This window comes from Electrona antarctica (assembly GCF_951216825.1).
Source record: "Electrona antarctica genome assembly, chromosome: 16".
Classification (NCBI taxonomy): domain Eukaryota; kingdom Metazoa; phylum Chordata; class Actinopteri; order Myctophiformes; family Myctophidae; genus Electrona; species Electrona antarctica.
In genome coordinates, this window is record NC_136797.1 from 41,744,259 (window position 1) to 41,763,094 (window position 18,836).

Below are 18,836 nucleotides of genomic sequence, written 5' to 3' on the forward strand. Positions count from 1 at the left end.
CTCTGCTCTGGGCAGGCGGCTCCCAGGTCCTAATGTCCCACCCGTCACATAAATATCACTCTGCTCTGCTCTGGGCAGGCAGCTCCCAGGTCCTAATGTCCCACCTGTCACATAAATATACCCTCAATCCTTCGCTCAGAGTATTCCACGGTGGCTCAGTGGTTCTGGCAGTTGCCTTTGGTGTGAGAGGACGCTGGTTCGAGACAAGTCAAGATTCGTGACCTCGGAACGAGGATTGAGGATAAATCAAAAATAAATCACTCTTTACCTTTTAGCCAACAAGTCAAACGTCAAGACAAGGACTAAGGACTAAGGATCAATCCAAATACATCACTCTTTACCTTTTAGACAACTAGGACTAAGGATAAATCAAAATAAATCACACTTTACCTTTTGGTCAAGTAAATGTACTATTGGAATGTATTTTGGCGGACGTAATCCAAGATAATCCACTCTGTCAACTTGTAACAGTCAGCAGTGCCAGTTGGTGCCACAGGGTGGTGCACTGCTCCCTTTTGTTTTGCTTTGTGTAGAAGATCTGACGTCAATTCCACCTCTTGCTATAGATAGACATGACATGACATGATGTGTGTCAAACAATTGTCACACATGGATGGATGATTAGCCGTGCTTATTTATTTAATTCCGGGGGGAATGAATGAATGACTAACCCTGTAAAACCCGGATTAATTTCTACTTGCAAAAAAACGATTTCAACCTTACTACTACTTTTTACTACTAGGACTTATCAGAGGAAATCATGTAAAATAAATTATATATATATTTTTTGCACATTTATAATAATTATTAAAATAATAATAATAAATTAATAATTTACATTTGGGGGACATCTTTCACAATAATAAGGATAAATCCAAATAAATCACACTTTACCTTTTAGTCAAAGGACTGAGATAAATCAAAAATAAATCACACTTTACCTTTTAGTCAACAAGTCAAAAGTCAAGACAAGGACTAAGGACTAAGGATAAATCAATCCCGGCCCCTCCATAGGGCCGGGCCGGGCCGGGGGTCCGCCGGGGGTCCGCGGAGGGGGTCCGCCGGGGGTCCGCGGAGGGGGTCCGCGGGGGTCCCCGGCCCTATCTCGGCCGTCCCTTGTCCGTTTCGGACGGGGGGAATCTCGTTCGAACCGGGCCGCCGTCCCGGACGCGCTCCCGGGGCTCTCGCGGTGGCAATAGTTGGAAATGACACGTCCACCAAGGGGAAACCTTGACCAGGCTATGGTGAGTATGCCAGTATGGCCACTATATGCGTGTACTATGTTGGCAGCAGTGCTCTGTTCACGTTTGTTTATTATATTAGTGCTGTCTGCCGTGATACCTGGCTTAATATGGTCAATACTTTGGCGCCCCCCCCCCCCCCCCCCACCTCTTGCTATAGACAGACATGACTTGACATGACATGACATGATGTGTGTCAAACAATTGTCACACATGGATGGATGATTATATGCACTGTTTTATTGGTTTTATTCTTTTAATTGTTTTTTTTTCTAATAAAGTTGTCCCTTTCTTGTTCCCCCCCTGGCCCCAACACATGTAAAGCGTCTTTGAGTGTTAAGAAAAGCGCTATATAAATCCCAGATATTATTATTATTATTATTATGAATAGCCTTGTTTATTTATTTATTTCCGGGGGGAATGAATGAATGAATGAACGAATGAATAAATAAATAAATGAATAAATGAATAAATGAATAAATGAATAAATGAATAAATGAATAAATGAATGAATGAATAAATGAATAAATGAATAAATGAATGAATAAATAAATAAATAAATAAATAAATAAATAAATAAATAAATAAATAAATAAATAAATGGATGGATGGATGGATGGATCATATATTCCCGGGGGCATTTCTCTCCAGGTGAGGACAATGCCATCCAGTCAACCAAATATGGATGTCAGACGATCAGGCATCATCTCGTATGTATTACTTCTACTACTACTACACACACACACCCAAACACGCAAATGAAGGGGCATGGTTCCGGCTACTTTGTGGGATTGGCTTATGCAAATTAAGGGGTGTGGTATGCAAATTAAGGGGAGTGGTATGCAAATGAAGGGGAGTGGTATGCAAATGAAGGGGCATGGTTCCGGCTACTTTGTGGAATTATCTTATGCAAATGAAGGGGAGTGGTATGCAAATGAAGGGGCATGGTTCCGGCTACTTTGTAAGATTAGTTTATGCAAATTAAGGGGTGTGGTATGCAAATGAAGGTGCGTGGTATGCAAATGAAGGGGAGTGGTATGCAAATGAAGGGCATGTTTCGGCTACTTTGTGGGATTAGTTTATGCAAATGAAGGGGTGTGGTATGCAAATGAAGGGGCGTGGTATGCAAATGAAGGGGAGTAGTATGCAAATGAAGGTGCGTGGTATGCACATGAAGGGAAATGGTATGCAAATGAAGGGCGTGTTTCGGCTACTTTGTGGGATTAGTTTATGCAAATGAAGGGGCGTAGTATGCAAATGAAGGGGAGTGGTATTCAAATGAAGGGCGTGTTTCGGCTACTTTGTGGGAGCGGCTTATGCAAATGAAGGGGCGTAGTATGCAAATGAAGGGGAGTGGTATGCAAATGAAGGGGCATGGTATGCAAATGAAGGGGAGTGGTATGCAAATGAAGGGGCATGGTATGCAAATGAAGGGGAGTAGTATGCAAATGAAGGGCGTGTTTCGGCTACTTTGTGGGAGCGGCTTATGCAAATGAAGGGGCGTAGTATGCAAATGAAGGGGAGTGGTATGCAAATGAAGGGGCATGGTATGCAAATGAAGGGGAGTGGTATGCAAATGAAGGGGCATGGTATGCAAATGAAGGGGAGTGGTATGCAAATGAAGGGGAGTGGTATGCAAATGAAGGGGCATGGTATGCAAATGAAGGGGAGTAGTATGCAAATGAAGGTGCGTGGTATGCAAATGAAGGGGCAAGGTATGCAAATGCAGGGCGTGTTTCGGCTACTTTGTGGGATCGGCTTATGCAAATGAAGGGGCGTAGTATGCAAATGTAGGGGAGTGTTATGCAAATGAAGGGGCATGGTATGCAAATGAGGGGGAGTGGTATGCAAATGAAGGGGAGTAGTATGCAAATGAAGGTGCGTGGTATGCAAATGAAGGGGCAAGGTATGCAAATGCAGGGCGTGTTTCGGCTACTTTGTGGGATCGGCTTATGCAAATGAAGGGGAGTGGTATGCAAATGAAGGGGCATGGTATGCAAATGAAGGGGAGTGGTATGCAAATGAAGGGGCATGGTATGCAAATGAAGGGGAGTAGTATGCAAATGAAGGTGCGTGGTATGCAAATGAAGGGGAGTGGTATGCAAATAAAGGGGAGTAGTATGCAAATGAAGGGCGTGTTTCGGCTACTTTGTGGGAGCGGCTTATGCAAATGAAGGGGCGTAGTATGCAAATGAAGGGGAGTGGTATGCAAATGAAGGGGCATGGTATGCAAATGAAGGGGAGTGGTATGCAAATGAAGGGGCATGGTATGCAAATGAAGGGGAGTGGTATGCAAATGAAGGGGAGTGGTATGCAAATGAAGGGGAGTGGTATGCAAATGAAGGGGCATGGTATGCAAATGAAGGGGAGTAGTATGCAAATGAAGGTGCGTGGTATGCAAATGAAGGGGCAAGGTATGCAAATGCAGGGCGTGTTTCGGCTACTTTGTGGGATCGGCTTATGCAAATGAAGGGCCGTAGTATGCAAATGAAGGGGAGTGGTATGCAAATAAAGGGGAGTAGTATGCAAATGAAGGTGCGTGGTATGCAAATGAAGGGGCATGGTATGCAAATGAAGGGCGTGTTTCGGCTACTTTGTGGGATCGGCTTATGCAAATGAAGGGGCGTAGTATGCAAATGAAGGGGAGTGGTATGCAAATGAAGGGGCATGGTATGCAAATGAAGGGGCATGGTATGCAAATGAAGGGGAGTGGTATGCAAATGAAGGGCGTGTTTCGGCTACTTTGTGGGAGCGGCTTATGCAAATGAAGGGGCGTAGTATGCAAATAAAGGGGCATGGTATGCAAATGAAGGGGAGTGGTATGCAAATGAAGGGGCATGGTATGCAAATGAAGGGGCATGGTATGCAAATGAAGGGGAGTGGTATGCAAATGAAGGGCGTGTTTCGGCTACTTTGTGTGATCGGCTTATGCAAATGAAGGGGCGTAGTATGCAAATGAAGGGGAGTGGTATGCAAATGAAGGGGCATGGTATGCAAATAAAGGGGCATGGTATGCAAATGAAGGGGAGTGGTATGCAAATGAAGGGGCATGGTATGCAAATGAAGGGGCATGGTATGCAAATGAAGGGGAGTAGTATGCAAATAAAGGGCGTGTTTCGGCTACTTTGTGCGATCGGCTTATGCAAATGAAGGGGCGTAGTATGCAAATGAAGGGGCATGGTTCCGGCTACTTTGTGGGATTAGTTTATGCAAATGAAGGTGCGTGGTATGCAAATGAAGGGGAGTAGTATGCAAATGAAGGGGCATGGTATGCAAATGAAGGGCGTGTTTCGGCTACTTTGTGGGAGCGGCTTATGCAAATGAAGGGGCGTGGTATGCAAATGAAGGGGAGTGGTATGCAAATGAAGGGGCATGGTATGCAAATGAAGGGGAGTGGTATGCAAATGAAGGGGCATGGTATGCAAATGAAGGGGAGTAGTATGCAAATGAAGGTGCGTGGTATGCAAATGAAGGGGCAAGGTATGCAAATGAAGGGCGTGTTTCGGCTACTTTGTGGGATTAGTTTATGCAAATGAAGGGGCGTAGTATGCAAATGAAGGGGAGTGGTATGCAAATGAAGGGGCATGGTATGCAAATGCAGGGGAGTGGTATGCAAATGAAGTGGCATGGTATGCAAATGAAGGTGCGTGGTATGCAAATGAAGGGGAGTGGTATGCAAATGAAGGGGCATGGTATGCAAATGAAGGGGCATGGTATGCAAATGAAGGGCGTGTTTCGGCTACTTTGTGTGATCGGCTTATGCAAATGAAGGGGCGTAGTATGCAAATGAAGGGGAGTGGTATGCAAATGAAGGGCGTGTTTCGGCTACTTTGTGGGATTAGTTTATGCAAATGAAGGTGCGTGGTATGCAAATGAAGGGGAGTAGTATGCAAATGAAGGGGCATGGTATGCAAATGAAGGTGCGTGGTATGCAAATGAAGGTGCGTGGTATGCAAATGAAGGTGCGTGGTATGCAAATGAAGGGGAGTGGTATGCAAATGAAGGGGCATGGTTCCGGCTACTTTGTGGGATTAGTTTATGCAAATGAAGGTGCGTTGTATGCAAATGCAAATGAAGGGGAGTGGTATGCAAATTAAGGGGCATTTGCATAGCCCTCACCCACAAAGTAGCCGAAACAACGGCCTTCAAATTTTCATAACCCACTCCCACAAAGTAGCGGGAACCACGCCCCTTCATTTGCATGAACCGCTCCCACAAAGTAGCCGGAACCACGCCCTTCATTTGCATACCACTCCCCTTCATTTGCATACCACTCCCCTTCATTTGCATACCACGCACCTTCATTTGCATAAGATAATCCCACAAAGTAGCCGGAACACGCCCTTCATTTGCATACCACTCCCCTTCATTTGCATACCACGCACCTTCATTTGCATAAAATAATCCCACAAAGTAGCCGGAACACGCCCTTCATTTGCATACCACTCCCCTTCATTTGCATACCACGCACCTTCATTTGCATAAGATAATCCCACAAAGTAGCCGGAACCATGCCCCTTCATTTGCATACCACTCCCCTTCATTTGCATACCACGCACCTTCATTTGCATAAAATAATCCCACAAAGTAGCCGGAACACGCCCTTCATTTGCATACCACTCCCCTTCATTTGCATACCACTCCCCTTCATTTGCATACCACGCACCTTCATTTGCATAAGATAATCCCACAAAGTAGCCGGAACCATGCCGACATACGTCATACAGTCACGTACTTCTACTACTTTAGGTAGACGTACGTCATACAGTCACTTACTTCTACTACTTTAGGTAGACATACGTCATTACAGTCACATACTTCTACTACTTTAGGTAGACATACGTCATTACAGTCACGTACTTCTACTACTTTAGGCCGACATACGTCATTACAGTCACTTACTTCTACTACTTTAGGTCGACATACGTCATACAGTCACGTACTTCTACTACTTTAGGTCGACATACGCCATACAGTCACGTACTTCTACTACTTTAGGTCGACATACGTCATACAGTCACGTACTTCTACTACTTTAGGTCGACATACGTCATTACAGTCACATACTTCTAATACTTTAGGTCGACATACGTCATTACAGTCACGTACTTCTTCTACTTTAGGTAGACATACGTCATTACAGTCACGTACTTCTACTACTTTAGGTCGACATACGTCATACAGTCACGTACTTCTACTACTTTAGGTAGACATACGTCATTACAGTCATGTACTTCTACTACTTTAGGTAGACATACGTCATACAGTCACGTACTTCTACTACTTTAGGTAGACATACGTCATTACAGTCACGTACTTCTACTACTTTAGGTCGACATACGTCGTTACAGTCACGTACTTCTGCTACTTTAGGTCGACATACGTCATTACAGTCACGTACTTCTACTACTTTAGGTCGACATACGTCATACGGTCACGTACTTCTACTACTTTAGGTCGACATACGTCATTACAGTCACGTACTTCTACTACTTTAGGTCGACATACGTCATACATTCACATACTTCTACTACTTTAGGTAGACATACGTCATTACAGTCACGTACTTCTACTACTTTAGGTCGACATACGTCATTACAGTCACGTACTTCTACTACTTTAGGTAGACATACGTCATACAGTCACGTACTTCTACTACTTTAGGTAGACATACGTCATACAGTCACGTACTTCTACTACTTTAGGTAGACATACGTCATTACAGTCACATACTTCTACTACTTTAGGTAGACATACGTCATTACAGTCACATACTTCTACTACTTTAGGTAGACATACGTCATACAGTCACATACTTCTACTACTTTAGGTAGACATACGTCATACAGTCACGTACTTCTACTACTTTAGGTCGACATACGTCATACAGTCGCGTACTTCTACTACTTTAGGTCGACATACGTCATACAGTCACGTACTTCTACTACTTTAGGCCGACATACGTCATACAGTCACGTACTTCTACTACTTTAGGTAGACATACGTCATACAGTCACGTACTTCTACTACTTTAGGTAGACATACGTCATACAGTCACTTACTTCTACTACTTTAGGTCGACATACGTCATACAGTCACTTACTTCTACTACTTTAGGTCGACATACGTCATACAGTCACGTACTTCTACTACTTTAGGTCGACATGCGTCATACAGTCACGTACTTCTACTACTTTAGGTCGACATACGTCATGCAGTCACGTACTTCTACTACTTTAGGTCGACATACGTCATACAGTCACGTACTTCTACTACTTTAGGTCGACATACGTCATACAGTCACGTACTTCTACTACTTTAGGTCGACATACGCCATACAGTCACGTACTTCTACTACTTTAGGCCGACATACGTCATTACAGTCACGTACTTCTACTACTTTAGGTCGACATACGTCATTACAGTCACGTACTTCTTCTACTTTAGGTAGACATACGTCATTACAGTCACGTACTTCTACTACTTTAGGTCGACATACGTCATACAGTCACGTACTTCTACTACTTTAGGTAGACATACGTCATTACAGTCACGTACTTCTACTACTTTAGGTCGACATACGTCATTACAGTCACGTACTTCTGCTACTTTAGGTAGACATACGTCATTACAGTCACATACTTCTACTACTTTAGGTCGACATACGTCATTACAGTCACGTACTTCTACTACTTTAGGTCGACATACCTCATTACAGTCACATACTTCTACTACTTTAGGTCGACATACGTCATTACAGTCACGTACTTCTACTACTTTAGGTCGACATACCTCATTACAGTCACATACTTCTACTACTTTAGGTCGACATACGTCATTACAGTCACGTACTTCTACTACTTTAGGTCGACATACGTCATTACAGTCACATACTTCTACTACTTTAGGTCGACATACGTCATTACAGTCACGTACTTCTACTACTTTAGGTCGACATACCTCATTACAGTCACATACTTCTACTACTTTAGGTCGACATACGTCATTACAGTCACGTACTTCTACTACTTTAGGTCGACATACCTCATTACAGTCACATACTTCTACTACTTTAGGTCGACATACGTCATTACAGTCACGTACTTCTACTACTTTAGGTCGACATACGTCATTACAGTCACATACTTCTACTACTTTAGGTCGCCATACGTCATTACAGTCACGTACTTCTACTACTTTAGGTAGACATGCGTCATTACAGTCACGTACTTCTACTACTTTAGGTAGACATACGTCATACAGTCACGTACTTCTACTACTTTAGGTCGACATACGTCATTACAGTCACGTACTTCTACTACTTTAGGTCGACATGCGTCATTACAGTCACGTACTTCTACTACTTTAGGTCAACATACGTCATACAGTCACGTACTTCTACTACTTTAGGTGGACATACGTCATACAGTCACGTACTTCTACTACTTTAGGTGGACATACGTCATACAGTCACGTACTTCTGCTACTTTAGGTCGACATACGTCATACAGTCACGTACTTCTGCTACTTTAGGCCGACATACATCATTACAGTCGCGTACTTCTACTACTTTAGGTCGACATACGTCATAACAGTCACGTACTTCTACTACTTTAGGCCGACATACGTCATTACAGTCACGTACTTCTACTACTTTAGGTCGACATACGTCATACAGTCACGTACTTCTACTACTTTAGGTCGACATACGTCATTACAGTCACGTACTTCTACTACTTTAGGTCGACATACGTCATTACAGTCACATACTTCTACTACTTTAGGTCGACATACGTCATACAGCTACGTACTTCTGCTACTTTAGGTCGACATACGTCATTACAGTCACGTACTTCTACTACTTTAGGTCGGCATACGTCATACAGTCACGTACTTCTACTACTTTAGGTGGACATACGTCATACAGTCACGTACTTCTACTACTTTAGGTGGACATACGTCATACAGTCACATACTTCTACTACTTTAGGTCGACATACGCCATACAGTCACGTACTTCTACTACTTTAGGTCGACATACGTCATACAGTCACGTACTTCTACTACTTTAGGTCGACATACGTCATACAGTCACGTACTTATACTATTTTAGGTGGACATACGTCATACAGTCACGTACTTCTACTACTTTAGGTGGACATACGTCATACAGTCACATACTTCTACTACTTTAGGTCGACATACGTCATACAGTCACGTACTTCTACTACTTTAGGTAGACATACGTCATACAGTCACGTACTTCTACTACTTTAGGTCGACATACGTCATTACAGTCACGTACTTCTACTACTTTAGGTATACATACGTCATACAGTCACATACTTCTACTACTTTAGGTAGACATACGTCATACAGTCACGTACTTCTACTACTTTAGGTCGACATACGTCATACAGTCACGTACTTCTACTACTTTAGGTATACATACGTCATACAGTCACGTACTTCTACTACTTTAGGTAGACATACGTCATACAGTCACGTACTTCTACTACTTTAGGTCGACATACGCCATTACAGTCACGCACTTCTACTACTTTAGGACGACATACATCATACAGTCACGTACTTATACTATTTTAGGACGACATACGTCATACAGTCACGTACTTCTACTACTTTAGGTCGACATACGTCATTACAGTCACGTACTTCTACTACTTTAGGTAGACATACATCATACAGTCACGTACTTATACTATTTTAGGACGACATACGTCATACAGTCACGTACTTCTACTACTTTAGGACGACATACGTCATACAGTCACGTACTTATACTACTTTAGGACGACATACGTCATACAGTCACGTACTTCTACTACTTTAGGTCGACATACGTCATTACAGTCACGTACTTCTACTACTTTAGGCCGACATACGTCATACAGTCACGTACTTCTACTACTTTAGGCCGACATACGTCATACAGTCACGTACTTCTACTACTTTAGGTAGACATACGTCATACAGTCACGTACTTCTACTACTTTAGGTAGACATACGTCATACAGTCACTTACTTCTACTACTTTAGGTAGACATACGTCATACAGTCACGTACTTCTACTACTTTAGGTCGACATACGTCATACAGTCACGTACTTCTACTACTTTAGGTAGACATATGCCATTACAGTCACGTACTTCTACTACTTTAGGTAGACATACGTCATTACAGTCACGTACTTCTACTATTTTAGGTCGACATACGTCATTACAGTCACGCACTTCTACTACTTTAGGTAGACATACGTCATACAGTCACGTACTTCTACTACTTTAGGTAGACATACGTCATACAGTCACGTACTTCTACTACTTTAGGTCGACATACGTCATACAGTCACGTACTTCTACTACTTTAGGTAGACATACGTCATTACAGTCGCGTACTTCTACTTCTACTACTTCATTTGCATACCACTCCCCTTCATTTGCATACCACTCCCCTTCATTTGCATAAACTAATCCCACAAAGTAGCCGGAACCATGCCCCTTCATTTGCATACCACTCCCCTTCATTTGCATACCACGCACCTTCATTTGCATAAACTAATCCCACAAAGTAGCCGGAACCATGCCCCTTCATTTGCATACCACGCCCCTTCATTTGCATACCATGCACCTTCATTTGCATACCATACCCCTTCATTTGCATAAGCAAATCCCACAAAGTAGCCGAAACACGCCCTTCATTTGCATACCACTCCCCTTCATTTGCATACCACGCACCTTCATTTGCATAAACTAATCCCACAAAGTAGCCGGAACCATGCCCTTCATTAGCATAAACTGCTCCCACAAAGTAAGTTAGCGAGAAAAGTCGCGAAATTCGACAGAACAAATCCGAGACCATCACCGCAACCGGGTCGCGGCCCCGATCGCAGCCGTATAGGGTTTGGGCCAAACGGACATACGGTCGCGACAGTAGCCCTGCACGAAAGCCTCGAAATTTGCGACTTTGACGCGAAAGTCGCAGAACAAATCCGAGACCATCACCGCGGCCGGGTCGCGGCCCCGATCGCAGCCGTATAGGTTTCGGGCCAAACGGACATACGGCCGCGGCGGTAGCCTTGAACGAACGCCTACAAATTGCCGACTTTGACGCGCTACAACGCGCCAACGATAAAACATCACGGTCCGACGTTCGGATATGTCGGAGAGCCAGCCGAGACGAACGGTTACGTGTCTCGGACGTACGCCTCCGACAGTCGTACAAAACGTCCTTCACTTTGGCTCTGTGCATGCAGACACGTCATAGACCCATAGACTCTAACAGCGTCCTGGCTGAAAAAGTGAAACGAGACCGTGCCTCTTAGAAAGGTCGCCCGAGGACGTTCTATAGATCCATGCGTGCGTCTCCGGGAGCTCTATAACATATCCGAAAATCATCCCGGAAGGCCTCACCGTCGTGGCGTTCCAGTGAAGCAAAGTTTGACGTTCACGCGCGCCTACGCCGACGATCGTAAGTCTGTTCGGGATGGGCCGAACACCTCTGCGATCGCGGCGACGAGCCGATCTTCGTGATGGTCTGAGTTTTTTTCTGCGACCTCGGGAACCTCAAATCTGACCCGAGGCCTAGCATTGCAGTGTAGTTCCCTTTATCGGACGCTTGTAAGAGTCCCACAAAATCGAGACCAACGCCATTTTATTCGCCATGGCCTGAATATGGATATTCGGGGGTGTTACATATTTAAAAAAATATCTATCACTTAATTGTTAAGGCATTTGGCCCAAAGGTCACCGTGGCAGTCTTTCGGCTGACCTTTGACCTTTGCAAACGTCGTGGAAATTCGAGACCGGTTGCATTGGATTCGACATGTCCTGAATATGGATATTGGAGGTTCTTACATATTTTTAAAAATATATATCACCCCGTTTATTTAAGAATTTGGCCCAAAGGGTCACCATTGCAGTCTTTTTGCTGACCATTGACCTTTGCAAACGTCCTGGAAAGTCGAGACCGGCCCCATTGAATTTGGGACGCTCTAAATATGAATAAAATGTCTCGTTTGCGAAGAATAGGGTTAGGGAACATATTTTAAAGGTGTGTTTTGTCTGTTTTCACTTCTGTGGAGAGAGGGGAGAGAGGAGGCAGTCTTTTTGCTGACCATTGACCTTTGCAAAACGAGCCCAGACCGACGCCATTGGATTCTGCATTTTCTAAATATGAATAAAATGTCTAGTTTGTGAAGAATAACATTAATGAACATGTTGTGTTTTGTGTTTTGTCTGTTCATTCAAAAAGAGAGGAGAGAGAGGAGAGGAGGGGAGAGGCATATGCCTTCATACATGTGGATGGGCTGTGGCGCTGTTCTGAATTACACTGGCAGATGACGGTCTTTTCTTTGATTCGTTTCTCTGACTTCCTATGTAAGTGCTGCTATTAAAATGCTTACTTTAAAAAGACTAAAATAGCTAAAATACAACAATTCATGGTCATAAGTTCATAAAGCATAATTCATAATAATGTCATGATACAATAATAAATATGTGGTTCATAATTGATTTCATATGAGGTTAAAAATGTAAACATGATGTGATGATAACTTTCTGAGGCAGAACCAAGTTCCCTGTCTGTCAGTAGCAACACTGGACCATGATTGATTGACTGATTGATGCATGATTGCCTGGCATTGCACACAGGTGGTACAAACATTTCTCTCACTCATTCAGACTCTGGTCTGCACAAGGAAGCACACTCGCAGCAGAGTAGTGTGTTTGAACTGTTTAAAGTTATTAAACACGGTCAAAAGGACATTCAAAGGACTGTATGAAACTCAAGAAGCATCAAGAACCTCTTTACACAACAAGCGGCCAACGAGGTATTATTATTTGAGAGTTATCTTTGTTGTGTTGTATTGTGGTGGTTTGTCGGACACGTTCACCTGCGCATCGCGCATTTCTACATGTTTTGTATTTCTTTGTTTGATCAATATTATGTATTGCGACGTAATTTGTTGATTGTTTATGTGTTTATTATTTTGTGTGAACATAGTTCTCACGGCATGGAACAGCAGAGGGATGAGAAGAATGCCCAATAAATGCCCGTTTATAAAGAACCGACCTGTGTCGTCAATGTTGTGAGAAGAGCTACATCCTACGTGTGTGTTTCGTGTCATTCATCATCACTTTGTTTACTTTACTTTATCACAGCTAACAGTCACATCAAGGTCTGTGAAATAGTTAGTAATGAATGAATAGCTGACTCTGTCGCGATTTTGGCTTTTATGGTGAATGTTGTACAACTATATGAACTTCAACTTTGGCCAGTAGTTGTACAAAGCCATGGGTCTGAATGTAAACAAAGTATATGCTGCTTTATAAGACAACGTTTTATTTTTATATTGAGTGGTGGTGTGATTTGCATGTTATGTAATGAGTCCGAGTTTGTATTGTGCTAAACCAGTCACCAGTAGCATGGATAAGAAGCTAACTATGCTAATCGGAATTAGCATTAAGCTAACTGCATCCACTATAATGTTTCACATTATATTAATGTGCTCTGTGTGTTCAGCCATGGCCAGGACGTCGAGGCACGACCGAGAGATGGCGCTGGACGCCAAGAGATGTCTGTGTGAGTTCAGATCCCGTGGAGAGGCTGAGGCTGCAGTGCCTGGCCCGAGGGTCGTCTGGCATCAATGGCCTGGGCAGGTGAGGTGAGTGTGTGTGCGCGTGCGTGCCTCCCTCAGGCACAGCAGAGGCGTACATACAGACAGTTGGACTGTGAGGTGACGTGGCAGCCCTCCTCCTCCTCCTCGCCATCACCCAGGAAGCCTTGGAGGTGTCGGCCGGTGTTGCTGGGCTCTATAACATATCCGAGAATCAGACCGGAAGGCCTTACCGTTGTGGCGTTCTACAGAAGCAAAGGTTTTAAGTAGCAGATCTACAAGCTCGTAGCGCGCCACTCGGTGTAGTGGAACGTTCGCGCGCGCCATGTCGACTAGAAAGGTCGCCCGAGGACGTACTACAGTTCCACGCGTGCGTCTCGTGGAGCTCTATAACATATCCGAGAATCAGACCGGAAGGCCTTACCGTTGTGGCGTTCTACAGAAGCAAAGGTTTTAAGTAGCAGATCTACAAGCTCGTAGCGCGCCACTCGGTGTAGTGGAACGTTCGCGCGCGCCATGTCGACTAGAAAGGTCGCCCGAGGACGTACTACAGTTCCACGCGTGCGTCTCGTGGAGCTCTATAACATATCCGAGAATCAGACCGGAAGGCCTTACCGTTGTGGCGTTCTACAGAAGCAAAGGTTTTAAGTAGCAGATCTACAAGCTCGTAGCGCGCCACTCGGTGTAGTGGAACGTTCGCGCGCGCCATGTCGACTAGAAAGGTCGCCCGAGGACGTACTACAGTTCCACGCGTGCGTCTCGTGGAGCTCTATAACATATCCGAGAATCAGACCGGAAGGCCTTACCGTTGTGGCGTTCTACAGAAGCAAAGGTTTTAAGTAGCAGATCTACAAGCTCGTAGCGCGCCACTCGGTGTAGTGGAACGTTCGCGCGCGCCATGTCGACTAGAAAGGTCGCCCGAGGACGTACTACAGTTCCACGCGTGCGTCTCGTGGAGCTCTATAACATATCCGAGAATCAGACCGGAAGGCCTTACCGTTGTGGCGTTCTACAGAAGCAAAGGTTTTAAGTAGCAGATCTACAAGCTCGTAGCGCGCCACTCGGTGTAGTGGAACGTCCGCGCGCGCCATGTCGACTAGAAAGGTCGCCCGAGGACGTACTACAGTTCCACGCGTGCGTCTCGTGGAGCTCTATAACATATCCGAGAATCAGACCGGAAGGCCTTACCGTTGTGGCGTTCTACAGAAGCAAAGGTTTTAAGTAGCAGATCTACAAGCTCATAGCGCGCCACTCGGTGGCAAATACACAAGTACATTTATGGACGGGAACAAAAAAAACAATAAATAGGCCTATATGGGCATATGTGAAGGCTAGTACACATCCGAACATGTGCTGCGTGCGTGCGTGCGTGCGCGTGCGTGCGTGCGTTGGCCTCCGATGGGAGGGGAGAAGCTCAGGCTGCCTGACTGCCCAGATAGTCCAGGACAGCAGAGTTGGAGTAGAGTTGTCTTGTTGTGATTGACACAAACCCCAGGCTGCTCACACTGAGACGAACCCTCCCTCTTCATCATTGATCCTTTCCACACCAACATATCAAGGTAATGTGACCAATTTTCTGCCTCACATTCAAGTGATGAGGTTTAAGTTTCCTAAGTGCTTAGATGATTTTGTGAATGATACATTTGTGTATATTGAGTGTTGTACATTACTATCCTCTTATCACTGTGTGTGGATTGTTGATATATAGTTAGTGATCACAAAGGAACTGTGAGTGAATCCTAGCCTTGCATGGCCAGACTAATATCGCTGCGTGGGCTTTTTGAGTGGTGTAAACCACTCCTACAACTGGCTTTTTTGTGCAGAAAAAATGAGCATGGTTGCTATGTTCACCCTGTTGTAATGACGTAATGAAATCACACCCGTGTGAACAGGGTGAACATAACAACCATGCTCACTTTTTTCTGCACAAACAAAGCCAGGTAATGAAATCACACCCGGGTGTGATTTCATTACGTCAGACATGATTTCATTACGTCAGACAGACCTTACACCACTCAGTTCACACGGGTGTGATTTTGTATTTCTTCGCAGGCTAACTGAACCCGGTAACAGCAAGCAATTCAAAGCAAGCACTGAGTTCCAAACTATTATGAGCCACTTAGAATATCCTGGAAACATCATATTTTCATAGCCCAGCATGTCTAGACCCTCCTGTTGTGCTGTGCTTTTCTTAGTTAATGTTTGAAAACACTTTGAGCCAGAATCTGAAATGTCCTCTCTGCTTTTAACCCCAGACCATGTCGCTTGAAGACAACAACAGCAACCACTCCTTCCACAACGACTCATCGTGGTGGTTCCACGAGTGCACCCTCGACCTTGACACGGACGGCCGGCGCATTGCACTCTTCATCCTCTACCTGTTCTTCTTCACCGTGGGCCTGTTGGAGAACGTTGTGGTCGTCTGGGTCAACTGGCGCCGGCGCCACTCGGCCAACGGGGTCCTTTTCTGCATCATCAACATGAGCCTGTCGGACCTCATGGTGATCATGATCTTGCCCTTCTCCATGATGGAGGTGACCATGGACCGTGTGTGGCTGTGGGGCCGCTTCCTCTGCAAGGCCACCAACCTCATCTACGGGGTCAACTTCTACAGCAGCACCTTCTTCCTGGCCTTCATGACCTTGGAGCGTTACTTATCCCTGACCAGGCCTTCATCTGCCACCTGCTTCCCTGTGGTGGGCCGGCGCCGCTGGTTGCTCTGCGGAGGCCTGTGGCTGCTATCCTTAGTCCTGGCATTGTTGTACAACGTTCATGTGGACCTCGTGGAATGGGATGAACCGGGCTGCTACGTGGTGCCTGAGCACAGTTTTGTGGTGTGGTACATCGTGAATGATTTAATAGCTGTGGTATTCCAGTTCCTGGGCCCTGCGGCCATCATCATCACCTTCAACATCCTCATAGCTCGCGCGGTTCGCACGGCTCCGGATGTGCAGGGCCGGCGAGATGTGTGGCTGGTGCACGTTTACTCACTGGTGTTCATGGTGTGCTGGTTGCCATATCACCTGGTGAAGACACTAATACTCATAGACTTCGCACATCCCGACTCATTCGAAGACCCCTGGGTTGTGTTTAGCTGTAATACGTTTGAGGTGATCCACTTCTCATACACCGTGTTGCATTGCCTGACGCTCTTCCACTGCATCGCCAACCCCATTCTCTACAACTTCCTCAGCAAGAGCTTCCGCAACAACCTGATCAATACCGTGGTGAACTACCTACCCAGAGAGGCGGCAGAGGTTCAGATGGGACCAGGGTCCCAGCCTAACACGGCTGACACAGGGGTAAAAGATGCTGGGAAGCAGCAGAGGATAAGCGACATGAGTACCAGTCACTCAGATGTTCAGTCATAAGAAAGCTGGTGATTTATTGGTAGAATGGACTTCGTTATTTATGCAAAAATACTCTTCCAAGACTTTCTGTAAATGATAAAAACCAGTGGAAATGAATGATAATGTCACACTGTCTTTGATGTGTTGGAAATGCACTTTGCAGAGGCACAGATTGTGCTGTCATTGGTATTAACATCTTTCTTTCTTTTACCAAAGACTCACTGTGCTCACTCCTTTTTTTATTGTTAGAATGATGAGCTCATCAACACCTTTCATGATTTGTTTTAATTTAAACACAGAAGAGGAAAGAATGTTTTCACTCCCACACAAACTCATAGCAACATCCAGGATCTTACAGTATAGTGTAAATGAATTGTAATAACAAAGAATTTATGTAAACAGATCTGTTGTTGGGCCAGTACAAGATAAGACTACTATTCATTTTACTATAAAGCCACTTGAAAACATTGGAATGTAATGACATTTTTCTTTTTTACTATAATCACGAAGCAGATAAAACGTACCTTACATTTTCTGGTTCTGAATGCTGCTGTAAACACAAAATAATAAGATAACCCCAATGTTATCCATTTTAACTAGGAAATGCAAGTGACATAGACTACTGTAATTTGCTGTAGTTGCAGTACAGTACACTATCTCGCTTTGTGAGGAAGTCCAAGCTGATCCTGTGACTTCCATTTCAGCCTGCCAGGGTGAGTTTCTTTCCACCTCTAACAATGTGGACTTGGTGATAAGAAGAGGGGGGAAGAGGAGTACAGGGTTTCTGTCTATAGTACCTGGGTTTAGAGGGGCCAAAGGTCACAAACCTGGAATTCAAACCTCCCGTGGATTTCCCTGATGTGGACACGGCGCGCCTCCGTCAGGACATCAGTGATAATGACAATGCTACAATCGCTGATAATGACATACTGAACAGTGAGGATGCCAGTATGGACATTTTGGCCCCATTCAAACGGGCTGATAACAGATGATTTCGCCGATTATATGGGGTGATACCAGTCGAATGGGGTGGGATTTGTACCTGATGTGGGTTTAACCTGTGGACCACTGTCTTTACTGTATGTGGCTTTATTTACCTTTCCTTGTTGCATGAAGACTCATGTCCCTATGAATATTACAACCCCTATAATCACACAGGAAAGTGGTGAAGTATGCATTTATACAAAATAATACAAAACAGCTTAAATACTAAAATATACATGCATGTATTATTGATCAACAATAAATTATTATTATATAGGCCAAGCAGAGATGGACATGAAAACATGTAGTCCTACATAAAAGCCTAGTTATACCGAAAATATGCATATCATGGGTGTATGTATGATTGCATATTTCTGTATTCTTGGTTTGTCTCATGCTAAAATCTGCTGATGTATTGATTTTATTTTTGTCGAATTAAGCTCTATGTGGTATTGTTTTGTAACTAAGAAAGTTACTCTTCAATTTCGTATAGGCTACACTGCTACAGCCTAGGCAAAATAAAGGCCTATACCTTTTCGGTGTTGTTGCCTCTGTATGTTTAAAGCACTTACTGTAAATAAGCACAATTAAAAGTGATGCAAAGTGTCATGAATCTCATGATCA

General features: G+C 44.3%; 1 protein-coding gene across 4 annotated transcripts; it reads left to right on the top strand.

The window, feature by feature from the left end:
- The first annotated feature begins 12,952 nt into the window (after positions 1-12,952).
- On the top strand, positions 12,953-18,836 carry LOC306939594 (G-protein coupled receptor 182-like). Of its 4 annotated transcripts, none has more exons than XM_079524208.1 (3): positions 12,953-13,092; positions 13,785-13,844; positions 16,134-18,836. In XM_079524208.1, exon 3 carries the CDS (start codon positions 16,137-16,139, stop codon positions 17,247-17,249), a length of 1,113 nt encoding a protein of 370 aa, XP_079380334.1. In that variant the 5' UTR covers positions 12,953-13,092; positions 13,785-13,844; positions 16,134-16,136; the 3' UTR covers positions 17,250-18,836. The 4 variants fall into 4 exon arrangements, with proteins under 4 accessions (XP_079380334.1, XP_079380332.1, XP_079380331.1 ...); XM_079524206.1 differs by lacking the exon at positions 12,953-13,092 and adding an exon at positions 13,264-13,350; XM_079524205.1 differs by lacking the exon at positions 12,953-13,092 and adding an exon at positions 13,280-13,371.